The 26,360-nt window shown below is 37.3% G+C and overlaps 1 protein-coding gene and 1 long non-coding RNA gene across 3 annotated transcripts in view; both read right to left on the bottom strand.

Annotated features, from left to right (window-relative positions):
• Positions 1-4,774: 4,774 nt before the first annotated feature.
• LOC121339148 lies at positions 4,775-7,390 on the bottom strand. The gene is made up of 3 exons (XR_005953140.1): positions 7,312-7,390; positions 6,844-7,003; positions 4,775-5,175 (listed from the first exon to the last, which is right to left on the bottom strand). It is a non-coding gene; the product is annotated as an uncharacterized LOC121339148 (long non-coding RNA).
• Positions 7,391-18,852: 11,462 nt separating this feature from the next.
• The window catches only part of BMP5 (bone morphogenetic protein 5), a 56,351-nt gene continuing 48,843 nt past the window's right edge, over positions 18,853-26,360 (bottom strand). For both annotated transcript variants that reach the window (XM_041410628.1, XM_041410629.1), the window contains 3 exons: positions 26,097-26,173; positions 24,090-24,200; positions 18,853-20,413 (listed from right to left, as the gene is read on the bottom strand). In XM_041410628.1, coding sequence (XP_041266562.1) covers positions 20,264-20,413; positions 24,090-24,200; positions 26,097-26,173 — 338 coding nt within the window. In that variant the 3' untranslated portion in view covers positions 18,853-20,263. The remainder of the gene's footprint in view (positions 20,414-24,089; positions 24,201-26,096; positions 26,174-26,360) is intronic.

Below are 26,360 nucleotides of genomic sequence, written 5' to 3'. Positions count from 1 at the left end.
CTCCTAGCATTCTCATCTGGATATTTGGGCTTTACTAGTCTAATTCTTGAGGATTAGAAATACACTGGTAGACGTCCAGCCTCCCTCAGATCCAGTCCCAATGAACTCTTGCAGCAATGAGTTGCACCAGCTAACCATTAATGGTATGAAGAAACATTTCCATATGTCACTTTTCTTTCCAGTTGCTGGCAGGAAATCACTCTGTTTTTCCTTCTTTATTTCAGTCAGTTGATCTTTCTGCTGAACAAGGTGATCCACCCAGACCTAGCAGCTGTGACTTGCTGTGATTCACACGGAGAGGAATGTGGTGATAAATGGGATTTTTCAAGTTGGAAGAAGATCCGTGGGTTTGGAGGGCTGATCTACAACATGCACCATGGCTTTGTGTGCGCAGTCAAGTTCTGTTATAACCTGTAAAACTAGTTTGCAGTTTGGAAGTGGATGACTTAAGTGTCATTGAGGTATTTTTTTAAGTGTCATAGGTATTTTTAAAGTAATTGCCTGTATTCTTTTGATGAACTTTGCCTGAAGACTAATGACTGTAAACATTCCTGCATAATAAGAGGCCTCATTAGCAGATTGTCAGCAATTGTCTTGGAAATAAAAAAAAATGTAGTCTTCATGGCTTGAAGGAAATGGTGTTTTTTCTTTTGCTTTTATTTTTTCAAAAATTTTTGTTGCACTGAATGTGCTGATGCTTTGGTTGCTTTTTCATTTTATAAAAGTATGTGTTTACCACACTTTCCTCAGTGACATTATGAAACAACTATGTTTTTGTGATACTAGGAAGTTATGAGGTTTGCAAGGCAAAATTTGGATGCTTATAATGACACTGTCTGTTTTATTTTTTTTTTTTTTACAATTAAATTGTCCTCTAAGGAGTTTATTCACATGCTATATATTTGTTGAAAGTTGTTGTGAAATCTGGCTTAGTCAGTAGCATGACCTGATTTGATTGCTCTCCCCATCTCAGGCCAACTAATGTTATTGGTCATTATTAAGTGACTAACAGTGCTATATTAACTTTTATGAGTTTCTACCACAAGATATAAAACACAGGTAAAATCACAGAGAATAATTAATCCTGGAAACCACAACATACATGGCAAATGTTCACCCCGTACGTTCACCCCGTACTTGAGAGGTTAATTATGCATATTTTATTCCACATGCTTTTGTGTATAAAGTGTCCATTATGTGAGCAAATTTTTTCCAAAATATTTTGAAGCCCTTTTGTCATTATGGAACATTTGAAGGAGACAAGCCTGGAGTCTCTTTTTGTTTTTCTTCCAAGGAATAGACAGTGATACAAAACAACTTTTCTTCAGTCTTACTCAGGAAAATTTTAAAAACAATGTTAACTGAGTAATAAGTGCAAAATTGAACAAAAACATTAAAAAGACATGCATTAGAACATTCTGAAAATGGAAAAGAAATACATTAAAAAAACCAGGAAGTTACAGATAATACAAGACATTAATTTTATTTTTTTTAAATTAATTGTTGGTAGTTTTGTAGACAAAACTTTTTCTCTACCTACTAATCAGTGGGAGTATGGATAACCTTTTCCCAAATTTTATTACATTTATAGTACTTTTGGCTTCATACCACAACTGCTGTCAGCAAAGGCAGAAAGCACACATGGCTGTTTCTCTCCCAGAGATACCATAGAGCTACTGCACCTGATATGACCTAGCCTTGCTACAGCAATGGTCTTTGCAAGCCCACAAACTCTGCTATTGATTTCACCGTGCTCCTTTCCCAGCAACTTGACACTGTGGAGCGCTGGCACCATTGAAATCTTTCAACATGGAAGCTCTTCATCGCCAAGGTCGGTAAGGAAGCTACAGTTTCAGGAGCTGAAGTCTGTATCATGACAGCTTTAAATTATCTCAGCCCTGTAGTGACTGCTAGTCTCCTCACCTTGAGCCTCACTGCACCTGCTGGTTTCTGCTTGGTGTATTTGAAAAGAACCCAGTGATAGAGTCTCCTCTTCCAAGACATGGTGTTGCTGACTTTCTGTTGCAGACCCATCAACCCACCCCATCTTAAAGGTTTAAATGCACATAAATGCAACATTTATCCACATTCTTGAGATGCTAAAAGATATGTTATATTTGGCCTTTTTATGTTAAATGAAGAGTAACCCCTAGGAAGACTTGGTAGCCTGTCTTTCATTGGTTAGAGCTGATTTTCCCTCAGTTAATTCAAAGTTCATTTGCTATTTTAATGGAACCCAGTAAGATATCATTCTGTGGGAGGGCAGTACAGTGGGGAAACAGTGAGGTTTGACTTGCAGCCAGAATTAGCCAGAGAATTTCTGGATTTTGGCTGCACTTGCTGTAATAGCAGATTATATGCACAAAATTAGAAAACCAAATCTGTTTACAGTGAAAACTTCTCTATCCTGTCAAAGCCTGCTTAGGTGTTCCCTGTGCAATCCACCACTACCTGTTTCCCTCAGACATCTGATGACTGGATCACAGCAAAGCATCTGAGAAGTCATTTGCTTTGGTCCCTTGGATGAGCTTTCATGAGTATATTAAAATGAAAACAAAGACAGAGAAAGACTAGAAAATCTACAACTTCATTCTCTTCATTGTTTCTCCATAGCCTAGCAATTATTCATGAGATAAATGACTGAATTTTAACATACATGGCAAAACATGTTCCATTAATATTTGTGAATGAGCTACAATTATGAAACTGGTTTGCTGTCTCTGATTTTTTGCCAAACCTCTTCTAGGCAGACTATTTTTGTCATGGGAATTGGCCATAAACATTTTATGCTTAAGCATAAATTTCAGATAATTTATTCTGGATTTATATCAGTATATCCCATTTTAGCTCATGGCATTTTCCTTATTTAAAACAGTACAACTTTCAGCAGCATCTGACTTAGTGAAGAGAACCATGGCGGTTCTATGGATAGTGAGAGTCATGCTTTTTTAAACAAAAAAGCTGTCTGCCTATGTCAGTACTAGTGAAAAATGTTTTGTGTCATAATAGTGCATAAATAATAATTAAATCTTAGTCTGCTGTGAGGGATTTCAATCATCATTGTGTAGCTTTTTTTTCCCACTTTTCTCACACAATTTGTATAATTTTTTTATACTGAGAAACTTATAAAAGAGTTAATGTATTTGCATATATAAGTCAAATTTAGAAATGAGAAACATGAGAAAGCTATTTCATGGAAACAGCATCAGGAAATTGTGGAGAAATAAATATTATATCTCATCTCTGACCATGAGGTCATACTACACCCAGTTATGAAAAGTCATATTTATAAGCTCCTACCTCTGTGGTTTTGAAGGAGGGGGAGGGTATTCTCAGTTTGCACACTGCAAATCACAAAACCAAGGGTTTCTCTCTTATTGGAAGAAATTTGTGAGTTATATCAATCTAAAACTGGATACTGCTCCTAAAACCAGGTTTACATTATTAAAATACATAAATAAATAAATACATAAATAAACAGAAAGCTACACAGTGATAGGAGAAAGAAGTTATTTGCATTGTAGGAAGAAATCCTCAGATCAAGCAGCTTCTTTCCAAAGTGTCATTGTGGAATGCAGCAGCTGCTCCAGGTTCTGCTAACTGTGGAAGATTCATGACCAGAAGATTAATTTATTTTTCAGCAATTATAACTTATCTTACATCAGCCTGTTTACAATTTCTCTGCCATCTACATGCATTAACACCAGGTTAACGTGCAAAACATGCACTAAATTATGTCCCGGATAAATCTCTCCTGCTAAATACCACAGTCCTTGTCCCTACTTCCTGAGAATAACCTTTGATCTTCACATCAACAGAAAAAAATAATTACTATCTTTGCCCAACCCAGGACAAGTAATTTCACTCCCAAATAAGTGCACAGCTGGAGACAGATGTGTTCTTCTCTCTAGGCAGACCCTGCAGGGTCTTCCACAAGGCTTTATATCATACTTGTCATTCGTTTATCAGGATCCAAATGTCGTACACTGAAAATGTGTGTAAAACATTCTCAGAATTTCAAACAATAACAAATCAGAATGGGGGAGGGGGAGAAAAGGCTGCAGGAAAAAATAGAAGTCTCCCAGCTGTGCAAACTTAAGTTTGGATTGGAAGAAAATGCACTCCTAAAGTTACATTTTTGCCATCTTCAGCAAAAGTTGATTCAAGGAATATATTATCAAATTTTAAATTCAGCGCCAAACTAATGAAAAAATGTTTCAAGTCTTCCTTTAGCATGCACAAATACTCCAAACTGTTCTGTTCAGAGAAGTTTTGGAGCTCTCTTTTTTTCCACCCCCCCCCCCCCCCCCCCAATAAACTGGTATTTTCTGATGAAGACAAAGAACTCCTTAAATCTTTTGTTTCTTCAGTTAAAGAAGACTTTTCTTTGAAGCATATATGGTAATGTTTGATTCTGGTTTTCCCTTCTATTTAGTGCAATACAACACTTCATTTCTCTTTTAGGTATTCTGGGTTTTTTGTTCCTTAATAATATAAAAGATTGCATCATTTTTGCTACATTAGGAAAAAGAAAATTAAATAAGCAATATCATTTAGGGAAATTATTTATTTCAAATAATTTTTGATGGTACAATAAAAAGGAAAACTTTAAAGGAGAACAAAAATGCAACATATAAATGAAATATTTTAAACAGCAACTTGTGAAATTCAATATTGTAATAAATATGAATATTACAATATGGCTACTGATATATAATTTATTAAAGATTAACAAACATAGCTGTATATCCTAAAAGGAATATAAAAACCTTTAAGCCAGTTTAATGAGCCAACTGATATTAAACAAAACTTTAAACCATGTTCTGAGATCAAATGTCATATGAATTTGATCCAATATAACATGTGCAAATCAAAATGAAAAGAAACATGAAGCTAAGCAGTCTGGATAATTAATTTTTTTTTCTTTTAGTTCAGAAATCAGCAGTATTCAATCAGAAACTATCAATTATGTCTAAATGAGGGAAGAATTGCCCAATTTTACAGAATATTTTTTTCTGTTCTTTATAACTATTTACTTTGTCTTGAGTCTTCCCTGGTCTCTGCAGGACAGTCCTGGATTGCTGCTCCTTTGTTCATCATAACCTTTTCCACCTGACAGTGTCACCTCTCCCAGCTCTCTTAACATATCAGGGTGAAATCAAGTGGGAATACAATCTGGAGGGAGAAAAATGAAATGTCCTCTTAGCAAATTATCATGTTCAATTGGCTGCTTTTTCTATACTCTGCTATTTGAGGAGTCTGGACAGATCCATCTTCTCTGGCTGAAACAAAGGTCTTATCCTTGCTGAATGTTCTTTTTAATTCTGAGTCTGTTGCCCTCGGTAGATCCATATTAATGAGTAAAATCACTGAGGGATCACCGTGTGGCTCCAAGGACAAATGGTTTGGCAGGGTGATGTCCACAGGGCTGTCCACTGTGTACTTGTCTCCTGTGCAGGACAGCCTCACCCTTCCTGCCTGTTGGCAGCAGTCCCCTAGCACATACCATCCCTGAACTGAGCCTGTGAGACAGCGAGCATGAGCCAAAACTGTGTCCAGAGAAAAACCTGGACACAGAGATGGACAGCAGAAGAACACAGAAATAAGATGATCCCATGCCCCATCCCTGTTAAGCTGGAGCAGAGAGAGTTACAGTGACTAAAATTGCCATTCTGCTTCATGAGACATATTTCACGTGTATAGACGAGGCAAATGGACAAAATTACTGTGAGCATTTTCAGATCTTGGTCTTGTTCTTAAAAATTTTTAGTTATAGACAATTCTCAAACAGTCCCAAGGAAAACACAATTTTATCTGGGATTCATAGAACAGAACTAAAGCTAACAATGCAGGACAAGAAGAAAAAGCTCCCATACTTTTAAGCTGGTTGCTGAAATACAGTAATGGAAGCAATTCCTTTACTTTCTGTAGTGAAATCTCCTAAAATAGTGAGCTGAGTCTGATGAAAATTAGATCAGCTACTATGTAAGGGTCTCACATTACATTTGCCAGAGAAATGCAATAAGCTTTCTTGGTCTACATCTCTTTAACTTGTCTGTGAATGGGAGGCTTCACAGTGACCACAGGGTTCAGAGTCCAGATTACATACCCTGAAGCAAGCAGGGAGTATCACATTCTGCATAAAACATTTTTCAGCTAATATGACAGGCAATGATACTTTCAAAAGTTTCTGAGGGACTTAAAGGTGTAAGCTCCCTTTCCAGCTGGGACCCTGGTCTGTATATAGGGTATAGTCATGAAAAAGCTAAGCACCATAACCCCAAGGGTTTGCATATCTCACTATCCCCAAGAGTAATCAGCAAGACTGAAGCTGCTGTCTCTGAACAGGAACTGATAGGAGAACTGACTAAGCTAAGGAGCAGATACTGCTAAAGTAATTTTTGAAGATCTGCCAGAAAAGAAGGCCCTGTGTAACTGGAATTCATGCCATGAACTCCTTTGTGAACTAATATTTTTCAGTCTTGGGCAAAAAAAAGGTCTGCTATTGGTGGTAAAATGTAGTTATGCCAGTGCCAGTGCTCCCTTTTGCCCAAAAAGCTGAATGCTAGTGAGCAAGATGTGGTAATGTGGGGTTCAGAGCAGCTTGAGGAGATTACAGCCCACATATCCCATGTGAGTTCTTCAGCCATGAAGGTAATGATCCTCATAATCATAAACATATTTTCTCTCCTACATGAAGATTTAAGTATGCTACTGAAAGAACAATTCTGTCAGACAATACAAGAACCATTCATCCCAAAATATCCTTCAGAAGAGAAAATCAACTTGTAATATGTAGTTAAGGCACATATGGCTGAGAATGGCACGTTGTGTGGCACATACCTGGGAAGGCAGAGAGGCATGGAGGAGCTGCAGGGACAGTCCAGGGGTGGAAGATGACACTGGCTGCCTGGATTCCCAGCGGGTGGATTAAGCAAGACTGGATGCTCAGTGGGGTTCCAGGAGGGTCTGGCAGTGTCTGCTTCAGTTCTTGAGTCACCTTCTAGCACAGAGAAAATGTGGGATGCACAGTAGCCCATGTGGTACGGTCAGGGGATTTAGCCTCCAAATGAGAGCCCAACTTAAACTGCTCATGGCAAATAGAGCAGATGGGAAAATGAATGCGCAAATCTTCCATGGTTTAAGTGACTGGGAACCACCTTCACAACCACTGGGGTGAAGAAAACACCTTTATTCCTGCTTTTTCCATGTGGTGTAATCCAGCATTTGCCGATGGTGGGTTTCTACAGCAGAAAGGCTCAGACACATAGTTTGCCCACCCTTTGCTCCCACCCTTTCTCCTACACTCACCTGAGCATTTGGCTGGTGGTGTGTTGATCCTGGTCAGCATACTGAGGGTAAAAGCACCTGTTTTCACATCCAGCGTTTTCTGTCGGACTTGCATGCTGAAATGATTCAGCACAGAGAAGGCCAAACAGAGAAAGGGAGAGGTCAGGACCCTGGCAAAGGGTGGGTCTTGGAAAAGCTAAGGCAGGTTATGATTGCACACCAGCCCACTGAGTCAGCAAGGAAACAGGCAGGGAATGCCTGCTCCAAACATTAGGGCATCAGCTACTAAGCAAGTGTAGCCAGTACTGAAGAAACTCTCAAGAGGAGGTATTTAAGCATTTTATGGAACTTTACCAGAAGAAATTAGACTTCAGGCAATTTAAGGATCCAGTGATGCCTATATTAATGTTTATCTGAATTAATGTTTGGATGATAGTTTTTGCAGAATTTAAATAACATTTGGTTTACTATATCAATCTGAGGTTTCTAACTCATTATCTTAAAGGTACTTTTGAAAATGTTATGGAAATCCTTAATCTATTGGTTCTATTTCCAAACCATTCCAGGCTAATTGTAAAGGCTGTAGTAATTTCTATGTTATACAACAAACTCCTGATTCCAAGTGCCATATATTACTAAGCACCATGTTATCTAGTACTTAGCTAGAGCCTTTTTGAAAGATATGTTGTAATTGGGTGTCATGAATTCTGTTTTCTGATAACTATTATTACTATAGTGCTAGAATAAGTGGCTGAAAAACACATTTCTATGAATAAGTTTTGACTACATAATTTACAGTGCTTGCTTTGTTAACTTAGCCTCAGACAATCTTGTTTCCCAGTTCTTAAGAAAGACATAAAACCCCAATCCATAATGTCTTACTCTCCATATGGCACTTTTATCCAAACCTTAATTAGATATCTCTCACTTTCTGAGTGAGGCCCTAAAGACCATGCAGCAAAGCCAACAGCCTGCCATTCTTATACTTTTAATTATTCTTCAGACCTTTGTGAAGAAGTTTAAAATGCAATTTTAGCAGCAGTAGCAAAAAATCTGTTAGGCAAAAGGACAATAGAGGATCACATCTTTATGCATTTTCATGCATTGTATTTTATGATTAATATCTTCCTGTGAATGTCCTGTGATCACTGAGAAATGAGAAAAAAAATTTAAATATCAGGTACAAAGAAGAGGAAGACTAAATTCTCAAACTCTACTTCAACAGAATTAAAACAGAAAATTTCATGGGAACCAAGAGGAAGAAAATTTTTTACTGGTATTCTGATCAGATTTCCTATTACCTATTTTATAATTATAAAACCTATATTAATAATCACCTATTAAAATTGTTAACTTACAACATGCGTAGCTTTTCATAAAACAAGAAGAGTATAATAAGAAATAATCAAGTAAGACTCTTCCATTGCGAGCACAATCCATGGGATTAAAATCTGGGGTTTTTTGCATCTTTCCATTGTTTGGAAAGATGCAAAAATTATCATTGAGATAAATGCTTGCTGTTGAAACCAGGTTTTCTTTCTGTGCACACAGCGCTGGATGATGTGAGAAAGCTTCATTTTTCTCTGCTGCAATAAGATGACAGTGTCAAAACTCTAGGTGATAACAGCCAAACATAAAAACACTGCTCCAAAATGCACAAATTTTAGACCTAGCTCGAGGACCAAAGCTTCTAGTCTTATGCATGGCATCCCGAAAATTAATAAGCAAAGCAATATACAGTAGTGCCAAAGTACAAGCCCAAGCAATTCTGTTTTCATGCAAAGACAATGATGCCTTTTAACAGTCTCTATTTGAGCTGATACAGGTAGACAAACACCAGTGCTCAGCAATCCCAAAATAACAGCAAAACTTGAACAGAGGAGGACAGGGGAGCCCTAAAGCATGTGTTGCATGTGCAGTTCTTCAGGGAGAAGTCTTGTTCTACTCTTGAACACTATGCTGCATACTGCAGCTGTCCGGAGAAGCCACAAATCAGCCAAGCACAGACCCATCGCCCAGAGAGACATGGCTTTTTCCATGTGATTTTTACCTATCTTCCAGGGAATTCAGAAAGATGAAGGCAAAATGTAGAGCTTGGTACCATCACATTGTGTTCTGGTCTTTCCAGCACTATACTGAGTCCATAAACCAGTTTGTTTGCTCAGCAATTCTTTGCTTTATTGAAACAGACGGAGTGAAAAAGGCTAACATCCTTCCCAAAGACCAATCTGTATCCCAACAACAGACATTTTCTTTATTTATACATGCAAATAAAGCACAGGAAAAACAAATATCACATGGAAAGACACAGAGATATACAAATGTTGAGAACATATGTTAACAAATAGACATCTAAAACCATTTTTCAGTGATAGTGTGTGAAGGGGAAAAGTGCTTAGATATAAAAGATGTGTATGATAGAGTCACTAATGTATTGAATGCGGATTCAATATGCAGAACAGTTCACCAGTGTAAAGAGGGTTAGAGCCAGGAAAGAAGAAAATTAAGATAATTATGAATTTTGGGGCATCTATATTCTTGACTAAGGGCTTTTGTTCCCTTGAGGGGCTCTGACCCTACTTTTTGTTGTGCAGAAGATGAAAAAAATATGTATAGCTAGAAACCAACGTAAGAACTAAATCCATCTGGGGGTATCATCTCACGAATATTTTAATTGAATGCAGAGTCTGTCGTCTTGCTCCAAGCTATTTTCAGATAGTTCTCTTTCTCTTGACCTTTTAGATGAGGTCTACAGTTACATCTACCTTTCTTTTTGTTCTGAAAATAAGTGGAGAAATGGCAGCAAGGAGTATTCTGATCCAACGAGTTCACGGTGACTTTGGAGAAAGGCTTCTGAAGTGAACAATTGTAGATGCCCTGAGTGTGCATAAGCCCCAGACTACTCAGTTTTTGGTGACACTGAATATCCCTATGGAGCTATACAGTAAAGAATATTACTATAACCAATGACAGATACTTCTGTTAGGTTTATTCACTTTTATGTCATGAGGGGAATAAAGATCAACACAACTACCATGTCTATTTAGGCATTTATTTCTGTTCTCTCTGCCCTTGCATTAACATGTAAAATTCTGCAAAGACTGCTACAGTGCAGTGAATCATCCCACTAAGTCACTAACTAGAGAAAATTGCTCTCAGATTCAGTGAGTCATCAGCTCTGCACATTATGTTTTTCAGACTTTTTCACAATATCTAGAAAATTCTGAGATCATGAACAGTAGCATTTTGTAGACTGGAGAAAGTCAGTTCAAGGGACTAAACAAAAAAAAAATAAAAACTTGAGCAAATAATCTTCTTTGTTTATGCTTGAAGGAGTTCTTTCGTATTAAAAAAAATTTAGTACCTTGAAGTGAGAAAATTAGAAAAAAGGTAAAATTTTCTAAGGAAGGAATATTCTTTTAATTAAGAAATATATCAGATGGCATGTGTTTACACACTTGCATTTGTATATGCAAATAACAAATATGCACAAACAGGACTATCTGTTATCTGATCCCCTCATTAATATTAAGGTTTTTATCCTCTTAATTTTCCTTTTGGTTATTTTTGTATTACAAATGAGAACTGACAGAGGCTAACAAATCTGTGAAAATTTTGGTTTATCACAAAAAGAAGGGTATGGCAGATAAGAATTCAGAAACAAACCAACAACAGCATCTAATGCCACAAACAGCACTATTTTTGCTCTGCTTAATGGATCTGAATGTCAAAAGATCTCACAAAGCCTAATTACTTTCCCGTGTCCTTTACCAATGCATGACCAATTCATGCAGATATGGGATACTTGTTTTCCAAAGTTTCATTGTGAATCAATGATAGAAGCAAGGAACCAACCCAGAACTTTGAATCCCGTCTCAAGCTCTTGCACCAAGGAAACCTCTAACTCTGTTTTTTTGCCCTTTAAACTGTATCTGAAGTTTTAATAATTTATATGAAATGAACTGGATAAGTGACTTCAAATATTAGTGTCTAGACTTTCCAAAATTAATTGACTAAATTGCTTTGGTAGTCAGCTGACAGTCAGTCCTGTCGTTTCTCTACTGTCTAGATAGAAATGGAATAAAAGACCCACATGTATTAGAACATAGCCAAGAGTTAGTGTGTCTGATATGAAAATGGTACAATTTCCTCTTGCAAAATCTATCCAACAATTTCTAGCAATTCGAAGATCTACATCTTTGCTCATAAGCACAGGTTAAATAAGGTTAAAACTTTACTAGCTGGGCTTTATTTATGCTGTAGTAGACTCTTCAAAATATCTACCATACAGTCTTGACCTTGGAAGAGACTGGGAATGCAAGTGCTGTCAGTGGTTCGTACTTATACAAAACTGAGTCAGCATCAAAAATGTCAGCAGAACACTTTCTGTTTTAATTTCATTCTCTCAACATTTTCATTGGAAATGTGTGTACATTTCAACACTGGGCTGCCAAACTTAAGGAATTCCCAGCTCTGCACAGATGATTGCACTGTATGGTTAACCACTTCACTGCATCCCTGGAGCACTGCACTAAGCAGGGGAGCAGCCACCTTTTCACAGAAGCAGGGCCCTTGCAGCTGCAATGAACCAAAGACAAAAGTACTCAGAAGTGCTCCTGACAGGATGTTAGTCAGAAGATGGTGCTATTATGACAGAACTTTTAAGGCAGCTGAGTCTCCGTGGGAAAATGCAAGAGAAAGCAAACCCTAAGTGTAAATTAAAAGCTGATTTCAATGTGAGCTGATGTTCTGCATCTCACTGAATACTCTTCACAGAAATGTACTCACTAGGACACCCTTTAATTCTACACCTTGGCTTGCTTGTGTTGAGGGGGAAATGCATAGGAAAACATTTTAAATTGCCATTCACAAAATTTTGCACTCTCATTTCAATAATGTCAGCTCTCACATGATAAAAAATAGATTTTTTCAACCCTCAAATGACAAAAAATTACATTTTTATTAATTTCTACCCCACATAGTGTGTTTCCATGTCAATATATGGGTTTTGACTGAGTTGGTGCTGATTCTGCAAAAACCTGGAAATAGGCAGTAATATAATTTCATAGCCTCTAAAACATTATTAACTCAAATATCTACATAGAACTACTGTTTTGTGTCATATAGAAATGGCTTTGAAAGCACTTCCTTTTGTCTTTATAAGGGGAAAATTGGAGGTTGCACAACTCTTCATAAACAGAATACTTAATCTTCTGCAATGTGAAAAGATTGCATTGTGACCGTGAAGGAGAAAAAGCTGGCGTTGGGAAAATGAGGAAACAAATATACAATTACTAAAACATTTGGTTGCAAGTAAATGAGCATAGTAACTACCTACAACAAATAAGTGATTAAAAATTAATGAAATTAGAGCAGTCCACAGGAAAGCTAATTGTTATAATTGATATGATGAGTGATATGGATTCTGTAGTCTTTGGGCAACCATGAAAACTAGATTATAAAGGCAGAACCACTAAGTAGAAATGATCACAGATGTATTTTACTGTCTGACAGAGATCTCTTCCTTGCTAGAAAAGCCATAGTACTGTTCTTCATATCTAGAATACAATGAAAGTACACGTACATGAAGAAAACCAAAGTGGGTACAAATGTTCTCATCATGATCCAAATACATTGATGGGAGAGGTTACCATTCCTGGCTGCACTCCAGAGCCCTTCTGAAGAAGGTTACTGTATTGAGTAAACTTCTAGAGGAGCAATCTGTTAAAAAAATATCAAAAATCACATCTGTGAAATGAAACAGCCTGACAGCCTGGCATTGCTTGAAAATTCAAGCAGACTGCTCTCCTGGAAGGCTGATAGTCCTTACTTAGTGCTTAGAGTCAGGGCAGTGCCCTGTAACTAATGACTGTAAGGAGAACGATATAACACCTGTATATCACGTTAGTTACCTAATTTAGTTACCTAATTAAAACAATTTAAATATGTACAATTCACATGATTTCTGCCTTAACAATTATTATTTGGCTCATTTCTTACAGCTTTTTTCAGCAGCAAAGGTCAGCTAAGGGAAAAGATTCAGAGGAATGGGAGGAAAACATTGAAGGAAATATTTTGCAATTAGCTATTCTTAGTTTTATTATTAGTTACCTAGCTATTCTACAGTAAATCCAGAGGAACTCTGCTGCTTCTGCTGCAGTGTGTATTTACATCATGGGAAAAACCAAGAGAATGGGAAAAGAGACAGTCAGTGGAAATGGGGTGTAACATGATTGAGGAGAGGGGTCAAATTCTTTCCTGCCAAAAATGAGCAAACCTCTGTGAAAATGTCAGTGAAGCTTCACTCAGAAATGTCAGGAGAAATTTTAGCTGGAGTGGGAATTTCACAGTGAATAGGTTTCTGGCTTTTTTGAAATAGAGCCATGTCTTTAAGCACTTTTTTGATTAAATGCAAACATTTTCAGTGGGCTCTACTGTGCACCTTTCTACAAGACACTTCTCCTGTTTCCCTGCCGGACAGCCCCTGTGTCTGCACTGTGTTGGAGAAGGGAGCCCTGCAGCTTCCAGGCTCCTTTCCACAAAGGTGGGCTGCTGGCTCCTCACTGAGCTCATCAGTGCCCTGCAGCCACAGCCCTGCCAGGCTGATGGGGCTTCTGCCAGGTGTCAACACAGTCCTGGCTCCTCTGCCCCAAGGGCCACTTACACAGCGCTGCTGTGAGCTCTGCAGATCTGCAAGGATCTTTTAAAAAAAATTATTAAAAACTCCTTTCATGATTGCTTTTAAAACTCCTAATTTAAGTTTGGGAGCTTCCACATTCAGTTCAATTTTGAAGCATGAAATTAATTTTCCATAATTTTAAGTTATCTTCAGCCATATTTTGTTGTAGATGAGTGAGAGAAAAGAGTAAAAGCATCAGGCCTTATTTATAAGGAGAAGACATCTGAGAATTAAGGAGTTAATTGTATTCTGACATGAATACCACTCTCATTACTTCACTGTCCAATATGGGTAAACAGAAAGAATCAGAAATATGTTTAAAAGTATTTCAAGGGCACTATTAATTTTGATAGATTTTGTATGTACACCAATACATCCAGGGATATTGATCTGGTCCTTGGATATATGTCCTGAGGTACGCAGTATAGGTCCTGCTAATTAGAAACTCTTAAATTTTCACTAAATTAGTAGATTTCAAAACATGAAATGTTTTCAGGCTCAGTAGTTTCCTCAAAACTCTTTATGGGGAATAGAATCAGCTATACTAATTCAATTTTCAAAGATGAAACCAATTAGGGAATTTTGTTTCTTGCTAAATGTACAGATCCTTTTCATAGACAGGTTTCATGGAACTCTATGCACTTACATATGTATTTTTATCCACAAGAATGCATACCAAGATAGCAAACCAAGAGAAATCCAAATGCATGCAAAAATGAAAGAAAAAATAAGCAAAAAGGTTTCTCAAAGTTTCACATCCCGGTTAAACAAGTAACTGACTTGGCAGGTCTTGTCTTTGTTCTGTCCCTGCAGCACAGTCTAGGAAAGAGCACTCCCGGTGGGAGCTGTTAGTCTTGAATAATAAAACAGATAACATGCAGAGAAGGCTGAAAAGAGCCATTGCAGAGGTTAAGGGAGAAACACTAATTTTGGAAAGGAATCCCAAGTGGTGGATGTAAAATTTGCCCAAATAAAAGGGAACACATGTTCTTGTGGCAGAACAGCTCAGCAACCAAGAAAATAACCAGGCATGAAAAGCTTTATTTTCCAATTAGATCAGTTTAGGGAGTTTGATATATGCACTGTGTTTCTCTACCATGTCTTGTCTGCATTCTGGTCTCTCTGCAGTCGAATAGCTCCAGGTTCAAGCCTGGACTTCTCTGTCAAAGAATTTATGGGGCCAGAGATGCCAGAAAGATCCCCCACAAAGTTTTCTACTTACAATTTAGTCAAAGACCTTTCTCATTTTCACAAGTGTTTCTGCTCATAAGTCAGCTGGAAACCCAAAAGAGACCAGGACAAGTTTTACAGAGAAGATCAGCTCCCATATCTCTGCTGCAATATTATTCTCTGAGAGCTGTTCCCTAGAAAATATGTTGCTCTCACATCTCCAGCCAACATCTGGCCTGAGAACCCCTGCTATATAGATATGAACACAGTCCCAGTCTTAAAGCATTGCTGAACTTCCCACTGAGGAGGAGGAAAATGTAAGAAAAGGGAGGGATGTAACACTGCCTTCAACTCCACCAGTACAGATTTACGACCCTGCTGAAAAGGTGCTCCAAGATCTGCTCCAAGATAGCTGTTGATTCCCTAGAAGTAGCTTTTAAATTCCACCACTCCCACATTGAAAAGGTGTGGTGGAATTCTGCATTCTGCACACAAATAACCATGAAAATAGAAAAATATTTTATAAAGGCAAAGTATAAGTCCAGGTAACCTCCAAGACTGCCTATCTTTCCTTAAAGTTATGAGTTGCCTGGACAGAAGTGCCAAGTGTATGCATCCCTTGCCAAGAGTGTGCAACAGGGTTTAGAGCACTGGGACCCTGGAGGCCTGGTTGTCTTCCCTATCCTGCCTCTCATCTCCTCTTCTCTTTGTGAAGCCTCACCACTTTCCTGTACACGTAAAGTTTAGCAACACTAATAACACACACTTCTATTGTAAAGCATTAACATCTGCTAAAGCAATGAGAATATTCATTCATATTAATAAGAATAATCAGTGGTGCTTATTGGAAGCAAAATCGTACAGGAAGAGAACAGAAAGCATTTAGCTGGAAATAGAGCAGTTGGGAGAAGTGTCTGTGTCATGTGTTGTAAATGTGGAAAACAGAGTACAAAAGGCCCTTTTAATTCATATGAGATTCACGACCCCTCGTATACCACGTTTGGTGCTGATTTATTTGAATTAAGATGACAAGAAACCTCCTCTCACTGTTTTTTGTTGCATTTTTTAGTTTCATTTTCTTTTGTTTTTAATCAAGATCTTGCTCAAGCCCTGTGAGTAAGAATTCAGTAACACATTGTAAATCATATTTTGCAAGTTCTGTGACTTCAGATGAGATAGTAAAAGATAATGCTGTATAATTCACATGTGGCTGGTTTGTCATTCAGGCACCACATGTCAGATTCTCCCTCTACACAGCTGAATGTGTGAGCAAAAAAGCTGTAGAGACTGCAAATAATGTAATTTTAAGGTCCTATAATTAGAATGTTTTGGTTATTGCTGAAACAATTCAGAGTCTTATGAGTACAAGCCTAAGCCATTTTTTAACAATCTTTGAGTAAATTCAATTTATCAAGAATCTTTTCCAAAAGGGGAATTGAAAAAAAAGCTCAGAAAACAACAACCAACCAAAACAGAAGTAGTACACAGTGAAAACCTTTCCCCAGTAAATGGTAGACAAAATTATATTCCAAAACAAAAGTAACATCCCATCATAATAACAGGAGGTTTCTCAAAGCTTCACATACAAAATAAACGTCTGAGTAAAGCTTTTTCAACAATGTAATATTATTTTTAAGGTGTCAGGGATTGTCACTGGCTACAGTTGCTCAAACAAGGTCTAAGCAGAGTCACTGTCCTAAATCTACGCTGTAGTCTTTGGAGAGAAATAGGTGAATTGCAATCCAAAAAGCAACTTTTCTTTGTTCCTAAGAGAGTCTACAGCATAGGTGTAACTCACACCACTCATGCATCTACCATTTACCAAAATGAGGCCCCAAGTGGTCTGACAATTGACTCACATCATAATGTAAAGACTAAGTATTGTTTCACAGTTTTGTACATCCCAGTATGCAAAACAATCAGCTGCTCTCTCTTGTGCAGCAAGCAAGGCCTGGTTGCTTATTCCTGAAGATAGCCAAGCTCCTCGAGTGGCTTCATTTGCACTCCCTATCTAGTCACTCACACAACTGCATATTTACCTGGACAGCCCACTGCAGAAGGAAGAGTCATGGCACTGTTGAGGACACGTCAGCATTTCATAGAGATGCACAGTGGAAAGAAGCATGATCATTGTTTTGCTTGAAGACATCCACGCCAACAACTCCCCGAGACCTCTCCAGCTGGGTTTTGCACTGGTCCAATGTATTGCTATGTTGTCAGCTACCAGACAGCTTTGCAACATTAATTCTGGTTTTTTTGGGTCTTCAGCCCTTGAGGTTCCAGTTGTAAAGGATGCTGAAACCTTAAACAACTTGAAAAAGAGAAAATTCTTGTGTCCTAAATGATAATGGAAGAGTCTTCATAACTAGAGAAGTGGATATAGCTACAGATAAGGGTAATTTTTCATATAATTATGTACACGTTGCATTAAATATGTGTGTATATATTATGCATAAATATATATAAAATAACAGGTATTTGATAGGACGAAGGAAAAGAACAAAAGGTCTTGCATGAGTTGGTACTACTGAAGAAGAGATTATCTGAGCAGGTTTATATGAAGACATGCCTACATTTACTTCTCCAGAGCACATAGAAAGTTTGGTGCCACTATCCTTTATTGCAAACAGAGGAATGTCCAGTTGTGGATTTATTTGGAATTTTATAAACAATTTTTTTCCTTTCTAGTGTGTTTTGAGTAGAGTACTAGCACTTGGAGGTATGATTTGAAGGTCTGATTTTTATTAGAAGTGTAGATGGTTCACCATCGGCTGTCTAAGAACCAGCAAAATAAAAGTAATTTTGCAAAATGTCTGTACTAAAGATGGCTGTAAGAAAATCTGTCCATAACCATTGATGACCTCCTGCTCTTCCTTTTAAAAGGATACATCAAGTCAGTATCATTTTGTCCTGTGTCTAAGAAGCAAAGCCACAGCAGAGGAAAACATTATTACAAGTTTATTATGTCTCAAAATATAGAAATATATTCCAACGCCATATTTTAAAGAATAATATAACAATAATCTTCAGCTTCTTAGTCTCAAAATGGTACACCATTATTTAAAAATATATTACTTAATGTACCCAAAATTTAGTGTCCATCAAATTCCATTTAGAATAAAATGAGTTCAAAAAAGCATATCCACCTACCCAATTTATACAAAAAACCAGTAATTTTTTGAATACAACAGAGGAGTTTAATTTTTCTAAAATGGTAATTCAGATGCAGACCTTTTTTCCTATACATTCTTGTGCATGAACTGCAACTAAATCTAGATATGTAGGTAATGACAGTATAAAATACAGACAGGAGTGTAAAATGGAACTGTTCTATTAAGGGGAAAGAGTTCCCAAGGCTGAAATCAGAACTAATTTTTTTTAATTGAGTGTATGCATAGAAAGGATTTATGTATTACTCCAATAGCAAGATAAAATAAATTAATTTCTGCAAAAACAACAGCTGCCTATTCACATGCATACACACAGTCACACACATGCTGATTTTATCAGTCTGTAATCATCTGAGTTTTCTGAGATATGTTTTAAATAACCAGAGAAGTCAGAGTTTACATGATTAGACTGTCTAAGAAGAAACTTATCAATCCTATCCATTTTTTAAATAACTCTTTGAGAATGGTTTAAAGGAAGCATTTATAATGAAGGCAGTTAATGATAAAAGTGTATGTGATAATTAGCCATGTAGTAGAGAGAAAAACATTTCCATTTTCCCATTTTTGTAGCACTAAAACAAAGGGGTGCCCCAAGACAATAAGTGTAATTAATTCAAAATAAAACTGTGTGTAGTGGTGATGGGAATGGTAATTTGTAATTGGTTGTGTAATTCAAAGCCAAAGGATTTAACTTGAGGCCAAAATTTAGTGGGAATAAAAAGTTGTTGATATGGATTTAAGAACTATTGAAGCTGCAAGTGCTAAATAAAAGAAAAAAGTATCCCATATTGAGTCCCATTATTTAAATCAATTCCCACAATAGAAAAGCAGATGGGACTGCAAGTAGGCTGAATGTTACCCAGCATCATCTTGTGAAAGGTGTTTTTTATCTTTACCTGAAAACAGCCACCACCAGGGATAAGATTTTTGATTAAACAAGTGACAACTGCTGCACCCCCTGTGCCTTCCCTTGCACACTCCTAAAACACATCCAGAAGTGGGAGCTAAATAAAGCAAAGCCCTTCCATACCCTGTATTCTGTATACTTTGTGCATATAGTAGCTTGTGTATGCAATGGGAAGGCTTGTGTGGTTTTTTAAGATTTGATTTTGGCTTGTTTTACACTAATATAAAAATACCTGCCAGAGCAGTGTCATAGATAATAGACTGATATGATTTGAGGTAAGAATGTTGTAGTTCAATTTTTAGTGTTAACTTGGAAAATCATAGGTAGAGGCAAGAGTCTGTCTACACAGAATTTCTGAAGCCTGGAGCCTTTTGCAAACTCTGCAGGTCACAAGCCAAAAAGTAACTTACTCCTCCAGTTACACTCATCTTGTTAAAGAAAATAGTTATAACAATTATGTGCAATTTTTTTCACTTCTATTTTTTATCTGCTATTTATTTACTTAAGCACTGTTCAACATTTCACTTTTTCTAATGGAGCAGAAGTTCTAAAAGAAAAAATATGTTTAGCTGAGCAGTTTTGTTTAGTTTTTTTCTTCCTGTGCCTTTTGCTAAATAAATACCTTGCCACAGTTTTCACTGGCAAAATATGACCAAATGCATTTTAGTTCCTCTAACAATACAAAGCAGTTACAGAACTTCTGGAGTTTCTATTTTAAAAAAAATTCTGTATAAAAAGGCTTTACTTTATAATATTGAAATGGGATAAAGCAAATTTCAGTATGGTCAATTGAAAAATTAATTTGTGAACTTCTGCTGCATGGTGAGGTGACCCATTAAATAAATGGTTCTGAAATTTTGCTCATACAAAAGAAACTATATACTTTTAAATAAATAAAAGCTACTATGTACATTATACTGTACAATTAAATGAGAGACAACATGAAATGGAATAAATTTAGGCCTGCCTTTTCATCAGCAATTCTCATATCTTGACTTTATTACAATTTTGAATAAAACCCTCTGCTTTAGATTATTTTTTTTTATTTTAGTGGCAGCCACATGAGCGCACCACCATATTCCTGTATTTTTTTAAAATAACATTGGAACTGTCATCAAAGTAGAGCACGGAGATTGCGTTCAGTTTTGTTGGTGCACAGCATGGCTTTGGTACATGATCGGGGAACATCAAGTGAACCTGAAAGACAGATAAATACACAGCTCATATATCAAACAGAGAGGTGCAAGGACAATGTCAGTGCAAAACATGTCTGCAATTCAGCAAGGGCTGTGGTCACAAATTTTCCTCGGTTAGCAACTTTAAAGTACAGCTTACCTCCAGCACATTTTTCTGATTTCAGTTGCACGGGCAGGGTTATACAATAAAAGCAGATGGAGAGATAAATGAGAAGCGGCCAAGACAGAAAGTTGGTTTTCAGATGAAATTTAGAGAATTGGAGTTAGGCAGCTGCTCAAGAAAACATTTAAACATATTGTCCATACCATCTTTGCTGAGGGCAAGGCATAACATGAAGCAAAGGCTCAAGCCCCAGGTCTCACCAGAACCCCAGCATGTGCTAAAAGGCTGTCCTGTGTTGGAGGAAAAGCTATTGCAGAAAGCAAAGGTTGTGTAGGCAAAGCCTCATAATGAAACTATTTTCAGCCTATAAAATGGTAAGATGTGGGGTCTCAGACACTAGGAGTGCATTTTAAGGTCTTATCTAGGTATCTATGGATCCAATTCTACTTCCACTGAAATAAAAATCAGTTCATAAGGTGGGTGCCAGCTGGACAGAATATTTGGGGCAGGGGCTGAGGCAGAAAAATCTTTATGTTCACCAGGCTGAAATATATCAATGAAAGATTAAAGCGAAAGAAAAGAGTTTTGAAAAGTGTCCCAGAACAAACAAGATCTTGTGGAAATAAAATGGGGGAAATTCAAGTTCTTTCTACTTGAAAGAAGTTTGGATGTAATATTCTACACACGCTGAAGACTTGGAACCTGGGGAGCCAGAGAAGAGGGAGTTGTAACAGAGAGGGCAACAGATTATTAAGGCATAGATGAAAACTTCAGCAGTAATAGATTTTGTTTGTATGTTACGTCTTTGTAAATCTGTTTGAGCCATCTGTCTTGCAGTGATATAAACCCAGAGCCTTTGCCAGACAACAGAGAACAGTCTATCAGGAAACGATTTTTACATAACAGTTACCATGAGAAGGTCTTTTGAAATGAGCAATAATAAATCCTAAAGTAGCTGTTTTGTAACAGTTTAGACACACAATTAAAAACTATTTAACAAATGAATAGCAAAGCACTGGAGAAAAAAATGATTGTGCCTGACCTGGGCAGATGTTTGTCCAGCCATAAATCATGGTCCCACCAGCCCCTGCCACCTCTGATGGAAGATCCGTGGCCCCACAATAGCCCCTTGGAAGTGATGTTCACAGCCTTTTCAAGTGTTTACCCCAAATTCAGTGCAAGCCAACCTGATAATCCACTGCCTTGCATAACCAGGAAGTCAATGCTACCCCTGTGCCTGTTCTGGGGGTGATGCAGGAGACGAGAAGAAAGTTTATAGAGCTTATTAAATGCACCCTGTCTTTTATTTATATGCATCTGTATTGTCTGTTTGCCTGAGTTCAATTGCAGAGAAACAAGAGAGGGAGAGAGTGAGGTACGGGCCCATATTTCTCCTATTCTTGTTACAAAAGAAAATAAAAAAGAATCAGTTAAGTTTGGAGGGGTACCAAGGAACAATCACTTCCCAAACCAAAGAGCAGGCTTTTTCAGAATGGTGTAATCATTATGGCCAGGAGGTGACTGCATTTGGATTAGGGTGGAGCATATGAATAATTGCTTCCCAAGCCATCCCCATATGCACACCTTGTGTGAATCTGAATTTTGTATAATCTAAACCAGAAAGCATTAAACTACTGTTATCTCATCTAATTTATGTACAGCTAAAACTTAATTGGCCTCATGATTTTTTGGCTGCACTGAATGCATGTACAGTACATGCAAAGGGAGACATGCAATTCCAAAATGGCCATAAAAAGAACAAAAACTGAGTATCAAATTTAAAAAATAGGACAAACTACACACATTTCCTAACAATGGGAAAATAACCATTTTTGGAAAGGAAAAACACACAAGAGAAAGTAGCACTGAGCCAACTCTTATTTAACAGTCCATAATTGCAGGAGGGAACTCTAACCTGAGGATCTCAGTGATATTGGCAACTTTTCTGGACAATGCTTGTGTAATACTAAACTATTGCTTTGCTGACCTATTTCTTTTCTGCTCAGGACTGCAGATATGCTGTTCTTCATTGTCTTCTAAGAACATTGTTGTATTCCTTGCCAACTGGCATTTTCTGTTCCCTTTCACCTGAACTCCTTAACATGTTTCTACTTATTTTCAGCCTCTGACATTTTCCCTTCTTTTTGTAAATCTTGCTGACTGGAATTCTAGTATAAAGGAATAATGCTGCATTGGTGACTGGACTTGGAGAAGGTGAGTAAATGAAAAATTGAATGGAAGGGAAAATTTCTCAGCATATGCTGAGTTTTTTAAAATGTCCCTCTCATGTAGAAATACTTGGCAATTTTCACAAACAGAATTTGTTTTCTATCAGAAATAAATAACATTTTATTTCTGTGTGTTTGCTTGCTTGATTTTGGTTTGGGTTTTTTTTTTTTGTTTGTTTGTTTTTTGTTTTTTGGTTTTTTTTTTTTTGGTGTGGGGTTTAAATTTGAGGGGGGTGTTTGGGCCAGTATGCCAGGTACTCCACTCATTTCTCAAGGGGGAAAGGTTTTTCAGGCCCAGATTTTGATGTGAAAATACAAAAAAAAAGATCATTATCTTTGGACAGAGTCATCAGCATAATCCGATAGTCAGAATACCTTACCATTATTAGTTGAAATCAAATGGAACCTTAAATCCATGTTTCTCTAATCTCACTTGAGTGTCTTGAACGTTCCAGAAACTAACTGGGGATGACAACCCTTTTCTGTTCTCATTTCGTGCTGTGACTCCCTCCTTGTGTATTATCTCTCATTCCTCTCCTTCTTAATCTGCTAATACCAGTGCTTTTCAGAGCCACTTCTTCAGCTGGCACAGGTGAAAAATCAGTTTTTGACCACACTGACCAGACTTTGGGCTCACAGCATTGCATTTAGTCATAGTCTAAAGGTCATGATTCCTGTAGCTGAGCACTGCTGGGGTAGAGGAGGCCTAGCCAGCTGCCTCAACTAAGATCATCTTTTTGGCTGCTCCAGCTGAGGCACAGGACTAACATAAGAATTAGCAGAGGCAGAAAGCTGGCTGCAAATCCCCTTTTACATGTACCAGGCAGAGCAACAGATCCAAACACACTTATTTTTAAATTGCATTTGTAAGCCAGGCATGACTGAACACAATTTCGTACATGTAAATGCATCTGTTTGCAAAGCTTCACATTAAATTACAGTGTAAGAATCTGTGCCAACAGTTGACAACAGAGGTCCACAGAGTGGCCAAGTGTCATCATTTCTGGAAGGTATAACATGTAGATGTTAACACTGAGCTTCAATAAGCTGCAAAAACTCTTGGAAGTCAAACCAGGGGGCCCCTTTGGTTCCTGTCTACACAATTCTCCAGTAATATAACACAGTCTTCTCATGTGCTATTGCATTTGAAATGGAAGTGAAACCTACCACACAGGCCACTCCAAGCAGTTCATCCTCTCTCCAACAAAATCACTAAAGCAGGTTTTGACATGAGTTATGATTTACCGAGAAATAATAAAAATTCAGTGGTGGTAAACAGAAGAGTCAGATTCTGAGCAAAGACACAAACTGCAGCATAGGCAACTATAACACAGTCAGAGGCATACCAGAGTCTGAACAATGGCATGGTTTGTTGCGTTCATGTGGGCATTGAGGGGAAAAGAACACTCTCCATCACAGTAAAACGCAGCGTAGCCCTCCGGTGCGATAATCCAATCCTAAAACAACAACAAATAAATCCACTCATTATATTTTCTCACTCAGGGAATTTATAACTATATCAAGCTAAGACTTGCTCAATGGCAAAATGAGCTTCACATGTGAAATAAATGGGGTTTTTCAAAAAAAAAAGTACTTGCTTTGTTCATGCAAAATTGAGATGAATATTAATGAAACCTAAAAATCTGTACTGAATACCAACTAATGAGGCTATAAGGGCGAATGAAAATTAAAATATATTTGCAGAATACTTTTCCTTTCAGACTAAAAGTCTTGAGCCCTTCTTGGTGCAACAAAAGTAATTAAAATGCATTCTCTTCCTTCAGCATAGTCAATACTGTTAACTGTATTATTGCATGAGACTGAGAGTTGCTAGGGATTACCTGTTGGCTTGTCAATGAATCATACATTTTCAGTATTTCAAGCAACACAGCATGGGCAAAAGACCACAAGAGGGAAAATATTTTAAAATGTAAATGAAAGCTGTGTGTTTAGTTTGCTGAATTCCTCCTCTGCCAGGTAATGGAGGTGCTGCAGGAAGGGCAGAGAGGATCAAGTAGCTACTTGGGATTTGTATCTTTTTTTTTTTGTATCTTATTTCACCCTGTGTTTCACTGATTAAATATTGTACAGCTTAGCTCTGGCTTTCCAGCTGAAACTTTTAATTCTTACATTCTTTTTTCTTTAACTACTGAGGCCACAATGGCCACTGATCTGAGAGCCTAGCACATCTTGGAGCACACCAGAATTTACTGTTTAAAACAAAACAAAACAAAACAAACTAAAAAATTTAAAAAAAAAAAAAAGGGTTGAAATCTGAAAAAAAAAAAAAAAAAAAAAAACCAAAAAAAAAACCAACTAAAAAACCCTGTAATCAAGAGACAATGGCTCTCTTGTTCAGTGGCCTGAGTTCAATACCACAAGCCTGCTCTGCAGCCCTGGACAGGGTAATTATGCTTTGCAGACTTGGGAAAACAACCTCTGCTTGCTTCTTCAGGCTGCTGTGGGGATAAATATACTACAAAATATCAGAAAGGATAATGAGGCCATGAGAGTCTCAGCTAGATACATAAAGGTTGAGCTGTCACTAAAGAGATAGCATACTTTTGATCCTCATAGACTTGTTCTGCTTCTGGAGAGTGGTTTTAAAATAATTCAGAGAAATGCGAAGTGCACACGCAACCATCCCTGAGTTCTTACCTATATATGCAATAGTTAGAGGTTGCTGAAGGCCTTCTTGTTCTTTCTTTATAGAGAGTTCCTTGCTTTCTGGAAAAAAACCCTAGATTGATCTCTATTTTCTTTTCCCATGATGCCCTGCCTCTGACTTCATGACCTTTTACTGTAAGTATATTATTTTTTTGTTACTGTATGGCAGGATGAGTTTTCCTCAGAAATTATATAAAATTAGCTATGGTATCATAAAGATCACTGAACCTATTTTCCTTAGGGAAATAAATCCAAGATTTATTTCCCTAAGGACCCTACCCCAGTGAAATCTCTATGACCTGCAGCAGACAGCACTGAACAAGGGGGATTTAAATCTGAACTAGTGAAAATTTAAAACCTTGAAAGGTTACTTGATGTGGGGATTTTGGTTTCATTTAGTGCAGATTCACTCAACTCTTGAGCAGAAGTTTAAATTTATCTTTATGTGAATGAATCCATATCATAAAATTGCTAATGTATGCGATATCTTTGAGAGAAGAGCTAAAAATGGTAAAGTTATAGTGATAGCAATTCTGACAAGGATTTGTTATAAAATGCATTTAAAGAATCTGACTCTCATCATTTTAATACCAATTTCCATAAAGAAAACATAGTGTAAATAATGGGGGACTTTAATATAGATAATCCCAGTTTGAACTGTTAGGAAAGAGCAATAATAATCTTACCTGCCATCCTAAGTCTCGGAAACTCACATAAAGTTCATGTTTCTTGCATGCTTGCTTTTGCTCACTTGTGTTATAATCTACAGGAAGTAAATAACATTAATAAATTATTTCGAAGCATTGCTAGAACTGACAAGCTTTAGCTATTTTTGAGATCGTTACCAAGCTGTAAAAAGGAAAGGAAAACCATACTGTCATTGATATTCCTTGGGTTAGTTGTAAAGGCAATGTAAACCTGGAAATAGCACAGTCAGACTGATACAATTT

The sequence above is a fragment of the Onychostruthus taczanowskii genome, unplaced genomic scaffold, assembly GCF_017590055.1.
Source record: "Onychostruthus taczanowskii isolate IOZ18803 unplaced genomic scaffold, ASM1759005v1 scaffold33, whole genome shotgun sequence".
Classification (NCBI taxonomy): Eukaryota; Metazoa; Chordata; class Aves; order Passeriformes; family Passeridae; genus Onychostruthus; species Onychostruthus taczanowskii.
Note: the sequence above shows the minus strand (reverse complement) of the source record. Positions and strands in the feature narration are given on the sequence as shown.